At 35.6% G+C, this 14,650-nt stretch overlaps 1 protein-coding gene across 1 annotated transcript; it reads right to left on the bottom strand.

Moving 5' to 3' along the window:
• Positions 1 to 29: 29 nt before the first annotated feature.
• LOC118281924 (protein c-Fos) lies at positions 30 to 9,395 on the bottom strand. The gene is made up of 5 exons (XM_050694380.1): positions 8,900 to 9,395; positions 7,186 to 7,275; positions 5,487 to 5,645; positions 3,870 to 4,028; positions 30 to 3,526 (listed from the first exon to the last, which is right to left on the bottom strand). Exons 1-5 carry the CDS (start codon positions 9,167 to 9,169, stop codon positions 2,981 to 2,983), a joined length of 1,224 nt encoding a protein of 407 aa, XP_050550337.1. The 5' UTR covers positions 9,170 to 9,395; the 3' UTR covers positions 30 to 2,980.
• Between the last annotated feature and the right edge of the window lie 5,255 nt (positions 9,396 to 14,650).

Genomic DNA, 14,650 nt, shown 5'->3' with positions numbered 1-14,650 from the left:
TCTTGGTACAAAGAAGGAAATTAAACATATTTGTATGCAATATAATGATTTATTCTTCAATATATAAGCGCAATAATTTTGCTTTGACTGTTAAAATATTTATATTCATGAAGCAGGTACAAGTGATGTTTACAACACTTACAAAACCTAATACAAATTATTATTTTTTTGATATTATAACAAACAACGGTTCTTACATGATTATGGTACAATTATGATTACATTTTAATCACTTTGTGACTTAATTAAAATTTTATTTTTAACGAATAATTATGAGTGTTCAAATTATTTTGTAAATCTATAGAAAAAATTTAAAAGGACTCGAATATCAAAGCATTAGTACATAGCAGACTTAAATAGCAAGATATAACAACAGATTATTATAAAAATTGATTCGAATACTCATATATAAATTATAAAGTTAAATCTTATTTTGTAACAACAATAAATCGTTAAACAAATGTAATACTAGTCGTCATATAACTTACAACCAAATGTTATGCAATAGTAATGTACTATCACAACTGTCCGCGAGGGCCAGCAGAGATACAGATAAATTAAGTAGAAGATGACGTCACACATTGGTCAGATAACATTATTACATGCAGCGGAAGAGAATGGAACCTGTAATGGTAATACAACTAATTATTCAGTCATTAGTAAACTTCTAAAAGTGGATATTTGATATCTAGGAAACTGGTTTCAAATACTGACGTTTCGTATAAAGTCATCATTATTTTGGTGTCAGGAACCATTCTTGTTCTGCGATGTAATAAATTACTGACCATCTCCAACGTGACAACGAATAGACCTTCCGGAAACACTAAACTATACCTTCTAAAGTTAATCTTATACACAAGATTACTACGACGGTACCATCACACTACAAAAGCGAATAAATACTACAAACTTTCAAACAATCAGAATTCATAAACATTGACCAAATATAATGAAGTAGAGAAAACTACAAATCTAAGGGAAGTCCATTACGTTTCGCATAATAACGGCCTAGAAACTACCATCCTGGAGACTTGAACTTCTTGTTAGACAAGATATAACAATGAACGTTTAGTTCTAATTGTGCTCTGTGTTAATAAATATATTTTTTCTTGCTATCACAATATTACCAACAATATAAAAATAAATGCTCGCGCGACTGACTGCTCAGTAAAGCAGCCACATGGACTAGGATCACTGGTATGCAGAAGGCACTGTCTTTGTATAGGTCTGCATAACTGTCTGGGCTTCACAACACACCTGCTTGGAACAGGCGCGGTATTACACAGTTGCGCAATAGTACAACTCCGGTTATTGCGCAAACGACCACGCCCATTTCCAAAGTCACTAGGATAATTTTCCATTTTCACCTTTCCGCCCAAACATCTACTCAGTACTTACAGTAAACTACTAACTCCATATAAAAATATCAACAGAAAACAAAATGGCTTTAGACCGAAATTAATATACAGATACAGAGGCACTTTACAATGGTGTTTTTGTGAACACTTTAAGCGACTTACGTACGTTAAAATACATTTAGTCCATTCATCAAAGTCATATGCGACGTTTTATTTTTTTATTAATTTTGTCTTTGTGTAATATACAATAAGGTTTTTAGTCGCATGACAATGACAAGTGACAAATGGTAGAATTCGTCATGTGGCTTTGTGTGCACATACAATTCGTTACGTGTACAATCTTAATTATAGAAATGTCAAGTTCTTAATATTAATTGATTATCGTTCGTAACAAGTAACGCTTGTTGCACTTAACAATAATATTAGGTATATCACGACTTACTCTGAGTTAAAGCACCTTAAAACTAATATTACCTTACACGAATTGTAACACATGTATATATGTGGAATATATTTTATCTCATTATAATCTGTGAATATACTTCTGTAACAAAAAATATATAATTTTGGAATTTCAACAGGAGGTACTGTATTACTATATCTATCATTGTACTGGAAGTTAAAGGCTATGTATTGTGATGTATTTGGGACTTTCATTCATTTATATTTTCGAGTTACCGATGTGGACTAGACACCAATGGTAATACTAAAACGTTCTCAACATTGCACCGTTTAAATCAGATCTTAATAAAAAAATATATCTTAAACAGATCAAAGCAAAATCATAGAACTTAAAAAAAATTAAAACGAATGGTAATTGTTAGAATTAGACACTTAGATAAAATAAAATATTATGTGAAATACCTACCTAAATAACTGTTACACAGTTACTGCTTCGTGTTAACGTAGTCATAATTACAATCGAATTGGGAGTTCTAGTTCACAACACATAAAAGAAAAGAGTAACGTTTAATTTGAATATTGTTTTTGTTTTTTGAAGTGCTGTAGAATGGTAATTTTTGTATTTTCATCTATTAAATAATGTTTTTCATAGTTCATGGTCGTTCCGGACTGTAAATGTCACCCCATCTCTTATTCATACATACTAGCTACGTTATACAGGCACCAAACTATCTCTACGTTGTTGTTCTACACAGTAGACATATGATTTCGTTTCGAAATAAATTTCCCCGCCCTTTGTCGTTTTTTCTGGCACTTTATGAAGCTTTATTATGAAATACAAAAAGGTTTTTAATGTTTTATCACAACTGTTGTGTATAGTTATTACAAAAAGTGATTTGACGGAAGTAGATGTATATCTAATGTTTTAAAATGGTTATTCTGATAATTTACAAAACATTACAAAAATAATTCTCAAAAAACTTTGCCACCGAATTGAAAAATAAGTTTTTTTTATGTAACAAAAATTCAAAAGAGGAAGTGTTTATGTAACATGTAAATTGTAGATATAAGCTATGTCTGGAAAATCGTGTGGAATTATTATAAACGGTGACACTCTATTTCGAATTTTAATAACTCCAATGCTTAAATTATACGTATACATGTCGAAAATAAATTTGGACCCGACAAAAAATGGTTACTGATAACGTGGATGATCCTAACTACACGAGGCATCCATCATTAAGGCCGTTATTGAGTTTGCTTGACGCTTCGGGGATCGTATTAGGGTATGTGTGGCACTGTTGGTTCCCCAGGTTGTAATTCGCCTCGGGATCGTAATAATCCTGTTCCGAGTCGATCGGGACGAGAAGATTCGTAGACTTGGGGAGGTAGCCGTCTGTGGTGACATAACTGCGTTCCGAAGCTGGTGGCAGACTGAGAACACTGTCGGGTCGATTGTATTCGGGGTCTGTTAGCTGAGGCGCTACGTAGATGGTATCTAAGGACGATATGGTGTCGATAGAAGAGTCCCCGTTGAGTGGGGTGACACATGTATAGCTGGACGTGAGTATATTGGCCGACTCTGGTCGGATGTAGGGCGAGTGCGCGTCGAACGACACTGGGAATGTTGTCGGTGAGTCGTAGGGGCCGATCATGTTGTACGGCGTTGTTGGAGACTGCCTCGTGTTGGAATTGTTTGACTTCACACACGACGCTGCGTGGATCGTCAACATATCCACCAACCGACGCTTTTGAACTTCCAAGTCCTGTAAGAAAGTAGAAAATATTATCAGAATTATTGTTTATTTTTAAAGCTGATATGTATAGGTTCTTATCGTATTTTCTGTCGACGCTACAATTAACTCTAATAAGTGGTTGACTCCTATTTGTTATCGTCGGCTACGAGCGTCATAAGTTGTATTCAGAGATAGCTGTTGGGTGAAATGTGTCTAAAAATTATATTTCCATTTGTGTTGTTCTCGAAAAATGTATTGATAGGTTGGTACTTAATTAGTTATTTTCGAAAAGGAGCATAATTTTTTAAAAGATTAAACGATTTGAGTACCTAATAACTATTAATTCGTCGACCTTTTAAGGATTTTAGCTTACCTTAAGTTGGGCCTTAAGGTCTATGTTCTGATTCTCCAACACCTCGCTCTCGGTGACCAGGTTGACCGTCCTCTCTCGTTTCTTCATCCGACATTTTGTTGCAGCTATCTTATTTCGTTCTCTTCTACGCCGCCTACGCTCCTCGTCCTCTGGTGTGAGCTAAAATAAAATATCATTTATTTAACAACTTTGAAAGTTATTATTTAACGTTATTACTTATTATCAAGTCGTGTTTCTGTATACTAAGTGTCAAATTACCTAGTTGCTTTCATGACTAATGTCGATAACTGACATTTTAATATTCAATTTTTATCGAACTACAGTTCCTTCTAATTCATACAACCTACCCACGTACCTATACCGAAAATTTGCATAATACAATGGCTAAACAAAAGAATAATCAATCCAAAGCCCGGCCCATTAAGTAAGGCTACTCGATACGCCGATCATTTCTCATTGCCATAATGCTACCTTTCAGAATCAGGAAGTGAAGTCACGACCACTGCCACATTTGCGATGCCTTCTTCGTAAGCTCATAAAACTTCAATGAAGCCGTTGAATTACAATGCTGCGCATTCGCAATAAAAGTTAGTTTAGATACGATTTGCAATCTTCCGCACACATCTTTATTTATTGCGGCTACATGGGAAGTGCAGTCGTGGGGCGGTAACGCGGTAACACACTACTCGTAAACTTGGACATAAAATATGCATTTAGCAATACCTCAAATAACATTTATATGAATGAATAACGTGACCCTTGAACGATCAAAACAATTCTAGGAGTGGCACTAATGATTTTATTATACGAATATTAACTATGCATATTATTAACTATTAAAAACTAAGAGGCACGAGAGCATGTTACTTTCAGATCATTCGTCGTGTAGGTATACCGGATGCCTACATAGCTACAATAAAATCACATGTATTTTATCTAAATAGTGTTCTGAACACGTGAATCCCTCGTTTTCCTTGCTAGCAAACGGCTACGTGACTGAATAACAGTGTTAGGTACATTACCTATAGTTGCCACAGAGTTAGAAGCTTCGCTGTACGAGCAGATATCATTGCGGTTACAAGTGTGAGCGTTAAAACAAATATGCTTAGAAGATCTAAAATCCATCCTATATTGGACAGTTTTCCGTTTCACAGTGAATTTTATCTTTGTATGTTCGATGTCTTCGATAACAGAAGGTTACCCTATCACTTCTTGAAGATTCTCGCTATTTCTTATCTCGTTTTCAAAATTGCGAAACACAGACTCTTCCTTGTAATAATAACTCAGATGTCCGTCGCTGTCGAGATTTTTTTGCTATATTTTACATCGTTATAGTTTTTCTTTTAGCATATTTTTATTTTTGCAATATTTTACATAAATGTTAGACAAGTGAATCACTCTTCTAACTTTACTTAGACATTTTCTTATATTAATATAATTTGATTCCAAAGCCTTATCTCCCTTTTCATAATAAGATGAAATGAGATCTGCTACTTCTACAAACCTATCGTGGAAATCGACTCTGCAGTCTTATGCACCTACAAATACTACAATAGTCGTTGGTTCTTGTTCTAATACTCTCATATTGTTATCATCTATAGTGTCGATGGTACTCACCCCATCAGACTTGTTGGTGAGTGTGTGGCTACTGTCGTAGTCATCGTCGCTCTCCTCCTTCTTCATCCGCTTCATGCCAACGTCCGTGTCACTGCCAGACATCTTCCGTTTTGACTCTATCGACAACTTCAGACCAGCCTTTATTAGTTCCGAACACGTCTGGAAAATGAAAATGGGGTTTCTCAGATAATATTATGTTTGGGGAATTCAAAACATTGTTTAAAGTTTCTAACTTGGCCCTAGATCCTACAGGAAACTAAGGTTATTTGCATTTTTGCTGAGGTCATATTCGTTCTGTCCAATTGTCCAAAGTTCAAAATCCTTCTTCAACGTAACTTCATCCTTTCTTTATAATACTTTACTTACATTTCCTTTTATCTCGTATAATTTAGGTATATGTTACCCGTTTTGTTATCATCCTTTGTTTACTACTATGATATAAGTGAAGTGTGTTAACAATCTTAAGCTTGCTTCTCAAGTGTACCGTCAAGATTCTAACAAGTTGACTTAAATGGAGACGTGAGTAATTTACATTTACTCGTATAATAGCTCTACATTGCCAGTGCTTAAACTCAACTAGTTACTGAGTTATTTGACCGAATTGCTATTCGGTAGTGTGTAGTTAAAAAAAGGATTCAATTAAAGTTTTAATCAAGTTTTAAATCGATGTTTTGGATGGGAGATGTTGCACAACTTGCACATAACAATATTGCAGTTTGTGAATAATTTATGCACGTCACCTGTTCACCAATGATTCACGGCTCCTTAAGAGCCCAAGGTCATAACTGAAGATGTATTCTCATACGTGAGTATTACGAGAATGTTGAAGTGCAATTACGATTTTATGCAATTGTGCAATTCCAATTGAACTGTGAGAAAAAATAAACACACGATTGATATTACAATTATTAATTATCAAGGTGGTTTGTTTTTCTCACATTTTCAACGTCCGCCCATTGTCTAGACCCTGCTTACCTAGCCTTTGGAACTGTGCCTACATAAATTACCCAAGAAAAAACTGGTCGATTCGTTCAATAGGCACTAATAACGTTAATTTGAATACGAGGTCAAAGGAAATCTACAAATTATTCATCCTTTACGCGTATGTTTGTGGAAAGTGCAAAAAATGAATAGCACTTCTATAGATAGGTATATCTACCTACACTGCATTTGGCGTTAGTCCATGCATATTTATTATTTTCCAAATTGGGTTTAGGCAAACATCGATACGTAGAAACTGAAGCATTAACTATACTGGGAATATGTAATACAAGACACGATAATTTGAACTTTGGACACAAGAATTCCTCAAATCTTAAAACCGCCAGAGCCTAAACACACGTGTTTCAAATGAGGGCCAAAAATAAAAATATAATGACCGCCAAAAGTTTGTTGTTTGTTTTTTAAGACATCATAAAAGTGCAAGGATGAAAAATACTGGTTCTTTATAAATCAACACTTAACGACTCTGTAAAAGCTTTCGAGATGAACACGAATGTGCAATTAGTGGGATTTAGTTCTCTTAAATATTGAGTTATTATAAATAATTAGAAGTGGCTTAAATAAGCAAATATGGTTTTTCAAATGTTTTTTCACTACCATTATGATATTTGATGCCAATCAAAACAACTCAGTCGCATCTCAAAGTTCACGGATTCTTATTATCTTCTTAAGTTTGTAAAGTATCGATGATATTTACCTTTTGTATACTCGGCGGAGTGCTTGAAGCTGGTGAAGTAGCTGACGAACCGTTTGACATGGAGGAGTTGGAGTCATTTCCGCTGCCACTCTGAAATAATATGGGTAAATGAGACCTTGTTTTGCACGCTGACCGAACACCGCTAATGGTATATTTTCCACCTCGATGCCTTTTGTCTAAAGGTGTGATGTACCTATGTTATGTGGGACAGTTTGCACGCAAACGCCATTAGCCAACACGACACGAAAGTTCCTGATGAGTCGGGATTGGTCGTTTTATGTAATTTCGCCTTTTGTTCGGATGTAGCTTTTTGTCTTTTTTATCCTCAACGCTAATGATAATTTCAATGCACTTAGTTTTTTAGGTCATGACATACTGAGAAACATGCCTCTTTTGCTTTTATTTTAGTTCAACACCAAAAGAGATTTTATTCAGTATGTATTTCAGTTCAGTTTCACTGTTTCTCTTTTAGGTATTGATGGTAGATTTTCAAACGTCTTTCCACAATTTAAAAGGCTCGTGTATGAAGTTAATGCTACCTTTTTACCTACCTATGTAAACCACGTTTATGTAACATTTTCCTTAACAATAACGTGGTACTTACATGTTTAATTTTAAAGCAAGTAGTTGGCATACCACTTCTAACTTACGTCTTATTTGATTACACGGTAAGTAAGCATACTTTTTCGTACTTTGCTTACTCAGTGTTATTTGCACTCATCCGAACATATCATGACTGCTGTGAGGCCGTCACTAGAAATCGAGGTTCTCCTAGGCATACACTACACAACTTGAAACTTACCACACTAGGTAATGCTACTGAATTATATTTTGTTGTTTGTGATTTGTAATGTTTAATATAATGGTGAAGGCATTTTAATATAGCAGCGGATGACACATGCTACCAAATTGTCATATCAAACGGTTAGCATCAAATAATTGTCCGCGCTGTCCCATTGTTTTTACGCTCTAAATTGCTCGCCATTCACGTTTCAGTGAAATGAAACTCATTCATGAAACGACAGCGCACGAGTCGAGATAATCAACACTACAAATAGTACCTACCTATACCTATAGCATAACGATAACTAAATATAGATAACCCGATATCAAGTGTTACCGCGGCGCCATCGAGTCTGCTGCTAAACACAGTAAATAAGGAGTCTGCATAAGGTGCATGACCTCATGCTACTGCATGCTGCGAGTGTTATCCAATGTTTATAATGGGGGAGTGATGGCCGGTCACGTGGTCATAGTTACGTGGCACCTAACACTTGGCAACCGTTCAAAATACTTGTAACACTTATTTTACATTCTAACGAGCATGCATGGATGTGACCTAAGTACTGGAAGGATCCTACGTGCATTGTGAGCGTCCAGCCGCTCTGTGAAAGCACGAATAACAATGAGAACTTCAAGTACTCGGGTCGTGCACGTTAAATATTCACCCATTTGTATAGTTTTAGTTCCTGGAGTGCCTACTTTGGAAAATATATTTAAATAATGCTGAAGGATACCCTGATACCATTATTTCTCGCTACAATGAAATCTCATTACTTTATCAACATGATTCCACGCACGCACACTATTTAATTAACTTCAGATACAACGTTTCATTTTTCATTCGAGATTCACATTAATCATGCACGTGCGCTAATAAAAAATCAAGCTATCACATGTGCTAACAAAAGAAGAAAAAGTATAAGTCGCTCACCTTGAAACTGGAATTTTTGTCGTAGTTGAACTGGTCCAAAGGGTTGGTCATGGTGATGACATCGTTGACAATTTCGGGTGTTCTTAGGGTAGTGGGGCCAGCGGTTTCAGCCGTCAGCATATTGATCATGGCGGCGCTGAGGTTGACGTTGACGCTGAGGTTGTAGGTACTGGCGGTGTCACCGTCCGTGGCCACGGCCGCCGCCGGCGACGGCGACGTGTCCTCGCACTTGATTGTCGGCACCGTGGAGCTCATGCTCGTAGAATTCATTATATCCTTGTATGGAGCCAGTTTCGTATCTTTTTGGTAACGTTTTTGCACTAAAATTACCGGTAGCAGTTAGCACCTAAATTAAGTATATGACTATATCACGATACGCACTATCACTAACATATAACTAAATATCACTGCGTGTGGTAAACTTGTTACGAATGGCACTTAAGTCTTCTTATCAAGAAGTCTTCACGGGTAACGTTCGTTTCACTGTTTTCGAAATCTGAAAAGAAAAGAAAAAAACTATTAGTTGTTTTGAACTCTTGAACACAAATATGCATAAGTACTTAAAGTTATTTTAAAATAACCTAAATATGGCTACGATTAAACCGGATCTTGAACCATGACCCGTTGCCCGTTGGTAATCATAATCACTATCATTACAATAAAAGCGGGTTATTAAAGAAATTAAATTATTCTGACAAATAGCTTCTCGTAAAGCTATAATTATTAGGCATATATCTCGTGTTATTTAGCTTGTGTAATATTTTATCAGCATACCTAGAGCCTGTAAATCTTGTTCTAAAAATCTGACCAGTAATCGACTGAAGGGCATTTTGTATTTCGCAAGAGGCGATTCAGAGAGGCCCCGCTTTCGCAAGAGTGCACGCGGCGGGTTTTTAATTAGACCTATCTGAACATCGCGACCTCGCAGCCAGGATGCGACTCCAATAAAACGCTTTTTTACAGGCCCCAATTGAACGCTAGCCATAAAATTTAAAACTACGCGCACTTTTTTACGACGTATTTTAATGCTCTTCCGCGTCGTCTATTGTTCGTTCCGTAGCTCGACAAACTACGGTGTAGCTGGTGTCTGTGGGATTAGTGGCCAACCGGCTAATGCAAGGACATGCATGGATTAAGCAATTAACGAATACCACGTTGATGTTATCGCGACTAGGAGACTACATTATGAGGAGATTTGAGTTGTAAAGTATAATTAGAACATGTATCGTGACACGAACATTCAGTTGATCAAAACAGTAGCTAAATACAATAGTCCATATATAGCTAGTCGACTCGAAAGCTGTCTGGCGCCTTGACCTGGGTTGTATATCTGTATATCTCATATCTGTGGCACGTAAACACAATAAAGCACAGACTCTGTGTAACCTAGTTGCGGCAGATTTGCTTATTCCACTCGCGGAGTCGAGGAAAATGTGCCACGACGCCAGAAATATGGAGGTGCCAGATATGGGCAGACATTCCCAAGGTCGTCGGCGTTCTCGGAAAATAATGCCTTGTTATGAAGATACCGGTGACCGCAACCGTGTGTTGTTTCGGGTTTACTATGTACATACCAATAGTATGTATAATACTTCATGTTTATTTAACTCTATTTACTTACTGATCAATCATTTGAGTCTGAGCTGTACGAGTACCTCGCCATGTTAATGCGAGTGCAAATTAACTTTTCTACTGCAAAATATTTCCGGATATGTGGCATATTTCTCGATAAAAACAAAATTATCTTATCTGCTCATAATTATCTATTATTCAATTTTAATTTGCAAGTATAAAACATTATCAGAAACTAAGCAATGATTATTAGTTAAGTTGATATTATGTATCAATATTTTATTGGACCCGCATTGTGCAATCATTACGTAATTCTTCATTAAATGGACAATGTCAATATTAGTTGCACATAAAATAATTATTTAGTGAAAAAATGTTCTTTAAGTTAACCTCTAAATCTTATGCAGAACTTGTTTCATAGGTTTTCAATGCATAAAACGAAGGACGATAAAATGGCTTTACGCAATCTTGGATCTATCAGTAGCAATGACTGTGTTTGATGAGTAAACGAAACACATCTGTACAAACACGAGCTCGGGACTTGCCAAAGATTTTACGTTCACACAATAAACACACAAATCTAATAGAGAAAGCGACAACACAGAAAGTTAAGAAAACTTTACGAACAAAATTGCATTTACTATGCAAAAGGCACTGCCAACAAAGGGTCACCCAGTACTTGACTGCATCATTTCAACCGAAACTAGTAATGCGTGGGCTCTGGGCTCACATAACTGCCTTTAAGCGAATATGCAAATTATATTGGGTAGGTAGTAGGACGTCCGTACCCGAAAAGGGAAAAGAAATATAATACAAATGTATCCGCTCCGAACTGTGTAGGCTTCGGCTTAGGTCGTTAGAATATGAATGTATGCACGGCAACCATTTCTGTGGTTTTATCAACTGGCAAACTGTATGTAGCAATAATCAAATTCTTTTGTTATTACATCGTACAACCCTTTGTTTTATTAAAACACATTATCTTATATGCCCCAACACATTTTACGGCTGTATACTTGTTTATTGCTTTTAGTTTTTTATACGCAAAGAGAAACTGCGCAAATTCAGCGCCATTTAACTCGATAGCGTCTCGAAACTTTTATATGGGGGTACTTAAATTCCCTCTTTCTTACGTCTGTGACATAAATACGGATGAAGGAGAGGGGCAATGGGATTGCCATGGGTTTGCAAGCAAAGGGGTCGAGTTCTATATGTTTAAAACGTCGCTGGAGTGCAATAAAGGCGAGGTCGTTACGACGCTTTGTCCCGGCGCTACCGAGTTAACGAGAAATGGGTAACCTAGTTTTGGCCGCACCCGCTGCGTACTACGGTGCTTGTCAACTTAATTGCATCTCTCTGAGTGTTTTCATAATTAGAAATGTTTTAATGTGAACTTCACAGGCAGGATAACATAGTTTGGTGAAAATTGGTTGGTATAATATAATATCTTAATGTATGAAAGGTACTTAGGTAATGTTTTTAGCACTGTTACACTAAAAATGATAAGTTAAAAAGTGTAACATGTGTATATAACAATCCATTAAAAACTGCTTTATCTGTTAATTGTGTTAAAAAGCTAAACAATGTCACCTTGTTTTATCCTACACGTTATTTTTAGATGAAACTGTGTTCTATCCTCATTGTACTATTTTGGGATCGGATGTCCACCAAGGATCAACCGGACAACGTACCGACCTACATGATTTTAATTCGCTCGTAGGCGAATGTCTAACAGACCCTATTTGAAGACTTTAATGATATTTCAAGTCAAGGTACGTTGATGTTGGTCATAATTTCGGTAATATAAATATGACATTAAAATTAGAACAAGGTGGTTAAAATTCTGGCCAAGGGAAATATGATTGTCAAATTGATTTACCAATTAAAAGAAGTCTCAAACACTTATGTGTGATACAGTAATAAACTTCAACAGTCTTTAATGGACTTTAATCTTACATTGACTGATTAAATACTATGAACTTTATCGGTTTATTTAATGAACAATATACAGGTATAAGGTACAACTTGTAATGTAATAAGTCATAAATGCAACGTTATTTATTGGTCTTATTATTAACGTTTATGTATTTATCATTTCATGAACGTGTTTCTTTAATGTTGTCCATAAATTACATTGGCAATTGCTTGTTGGAGTACTTATTGCCTATTACATTGTTTTTGGTACCTAGTTGTAGTCTCCCAGCGCAATTGCTATCTCCAATTCTTTATTACGTATCAGACATTCGTTATGGTTGTGAATCTTTTTTCAACAAACTCAATACCAGCTTGAGATGGTATCGTTGAATCACTGACTAACAAAAAATGCCCAAGTACGTACTTTAATAGGAAATACTCAATAGTAAGTACCTACAACAATTTTGACAAGCGTAACTGATGATGTTGTACGCTCGCTCGTACAATGAAGTAATAAAATAAATCTGTCTGCAATATTTTGAGTTCATTATTATTCAAGTGTAGAGGACGTTATTTTTTAACAAAACAATGCAGCTAACATTAACTGAACGGAACGGAAACAACGAATTTTAACATCGGTATCCAAATTAGTTGATGGTGTTAGTTAGGTGCGTTTTCGGTTGTGGTGGCGGTTCCGTATTTATTCTACCATGTATAATAGTGTAAATTATATAATATATGATCTTAATTATCGTATACACTTATATGATGATATTTATTAAAATTAACAATGTGTTAAGTACTTTGACGTTGTTATTCATTAATACATACGTTAATAAATAAATAATTATATTCTATTTTATTTCATTCTTGCCATTACTATGAATCTACAATACCGTATTACTAAGTACGACTTGTTGGATTTAGATTTGAAGCCTCTGCATTGACCACATCTATTGCATTAACCGCAGTTATAAGCCACGTGCTGATGCAAGTTAGCACGTGATTGGATCGGTTATTTTATTCATTAATAATTGAGTTATAAACCTATTTTAATAGCGTGAATTTATTTCCATATGTGAGCGTTTTATTCGCTGCCAAATGTCCTTCCAATGGCGATCTGCATTCGTATTATACCTATTGTTATATGCAAATGCATGATATAAAATTTTATTATCAGTCTAAAAATCCTTTGAGTTAATTTACAGACAGAATTTGTGCTATTTATTTAATAAATATTCAAGTTTGTACTAAATTATAAAGCGAAATACTTCTAGACTTACATATTTTTAGCAAAAATTCAAATAAATATTGCTTTAGCTTAGCAACACAAAGGAGAAGCACAAAAAATTCAGTAGGTTACGTTTGGCTGAACCCTAATCCAAGACAAGTGGCGCCATTGTTCCAGCTACGATTAGTTGGACAATGTCGGCTCTGAAGGCGAGTGAGCACGTTCATCAATTATACTGTCAAACAACACACGACCCGAGCCTTTATCAATACACTGATACCCAACAAAACATGTAACTATGTGGATTCTATGATATAGCTTTATATTATGAAGTCTAGATCAAGGCTGAATTAGGCTGTTCTGTAGCTAAAATGGTACTGGACAAAGAAAATTTGGTTTGTTCTAAAACGGTGAAAATTCAAGCCAAAATTCAAAAAGAAATCACTAGTAATAGATATCCTAGATCTCAGTCATTTGTCGATATATCTAAGCATTAATAAACGTCAATAGATACGTACGAACTAGCCGACTCGATACCAAATATCCATTGAAATTCTTGACCAAATTGACAGAATGTTCGATACTACACAGCAACAATAAACTCTATTGAATAGTCTATCGAAGCCAATAGCGAATAGACTCGGAATATCAATGATTATGTTAATGATTTTAATTCATCGTAGGAACAACGTTTTCTATACTTAATAGGTAGTTGATGGGACCCACTATGTAGGCTAAGGACATTTATAGCATTCAATGGTATCTCATGGTTTGATCAAAATTAAACCACTAAATTACGGATGTTTATCTAACTTGGTCAGGCATAACTATCTTAATAAATTATGTTAATGTCAAGTTGTAAGGTTTTTCTTAAATCCGTTGTAGGTGGATGTAGATTGTTTAGCGTAGACAGTATATTCCGGTAAATGTATCACGTTCAATCTGTTAAAGCAATTTAGTTAAAACACAGACAGGCTACTGCCAAAAAATCTGATTTAGCTCTTGTGTCCTATTCACTTACTTTTGTAAACTCC

The sequence above is a fragment of the Spodoptera frugiperda genome, chromosome 6 (assembly GCF_023101765.2).
Source record: "Spodoptera frugiperda isolate SF20-4 chromosome 6, AGI-APGP_CSIRO_Sfru_2.0, whole genome shotgun sequence".
Lineage (NCBI taxonomy): Eukaryota > Metazoa > Arthropoda > Insecta > Lepidoptera > Noctuidae > Spodoptera > Spodoptera frugiperda.
The sequence above is the reverse complement of the archived record's forward strand: the minus strand, read 5'-3'. Positions and strand labels throughout refer to the sequence as shown.

Excerpts from the sequence above, each read along its gene's own strand:
- LOC118281924 (XM_050694380.1), bottom strand. The coding sequence starts at position 9,169 with ATGAATTCTACGAGCATGAGCTCCACGGTGCCGACAATCAAGTGCGAG. Across the intron at positions 5,646-7,185 it reads CTCCGCCGAGTATACAAAAG|ACGTGTTCGGAACTAATAAA; the intron begins GTAAATATCATC and ends TTCATTTTCCAG. Across the intron at positions 4,029-5,486 it reads TCACCAACAAGTCTGATGGG|CTCACACCAGAGGACGAGGA; the intron begins GTGAGTACCATC and ends ATTTTATTTTAG.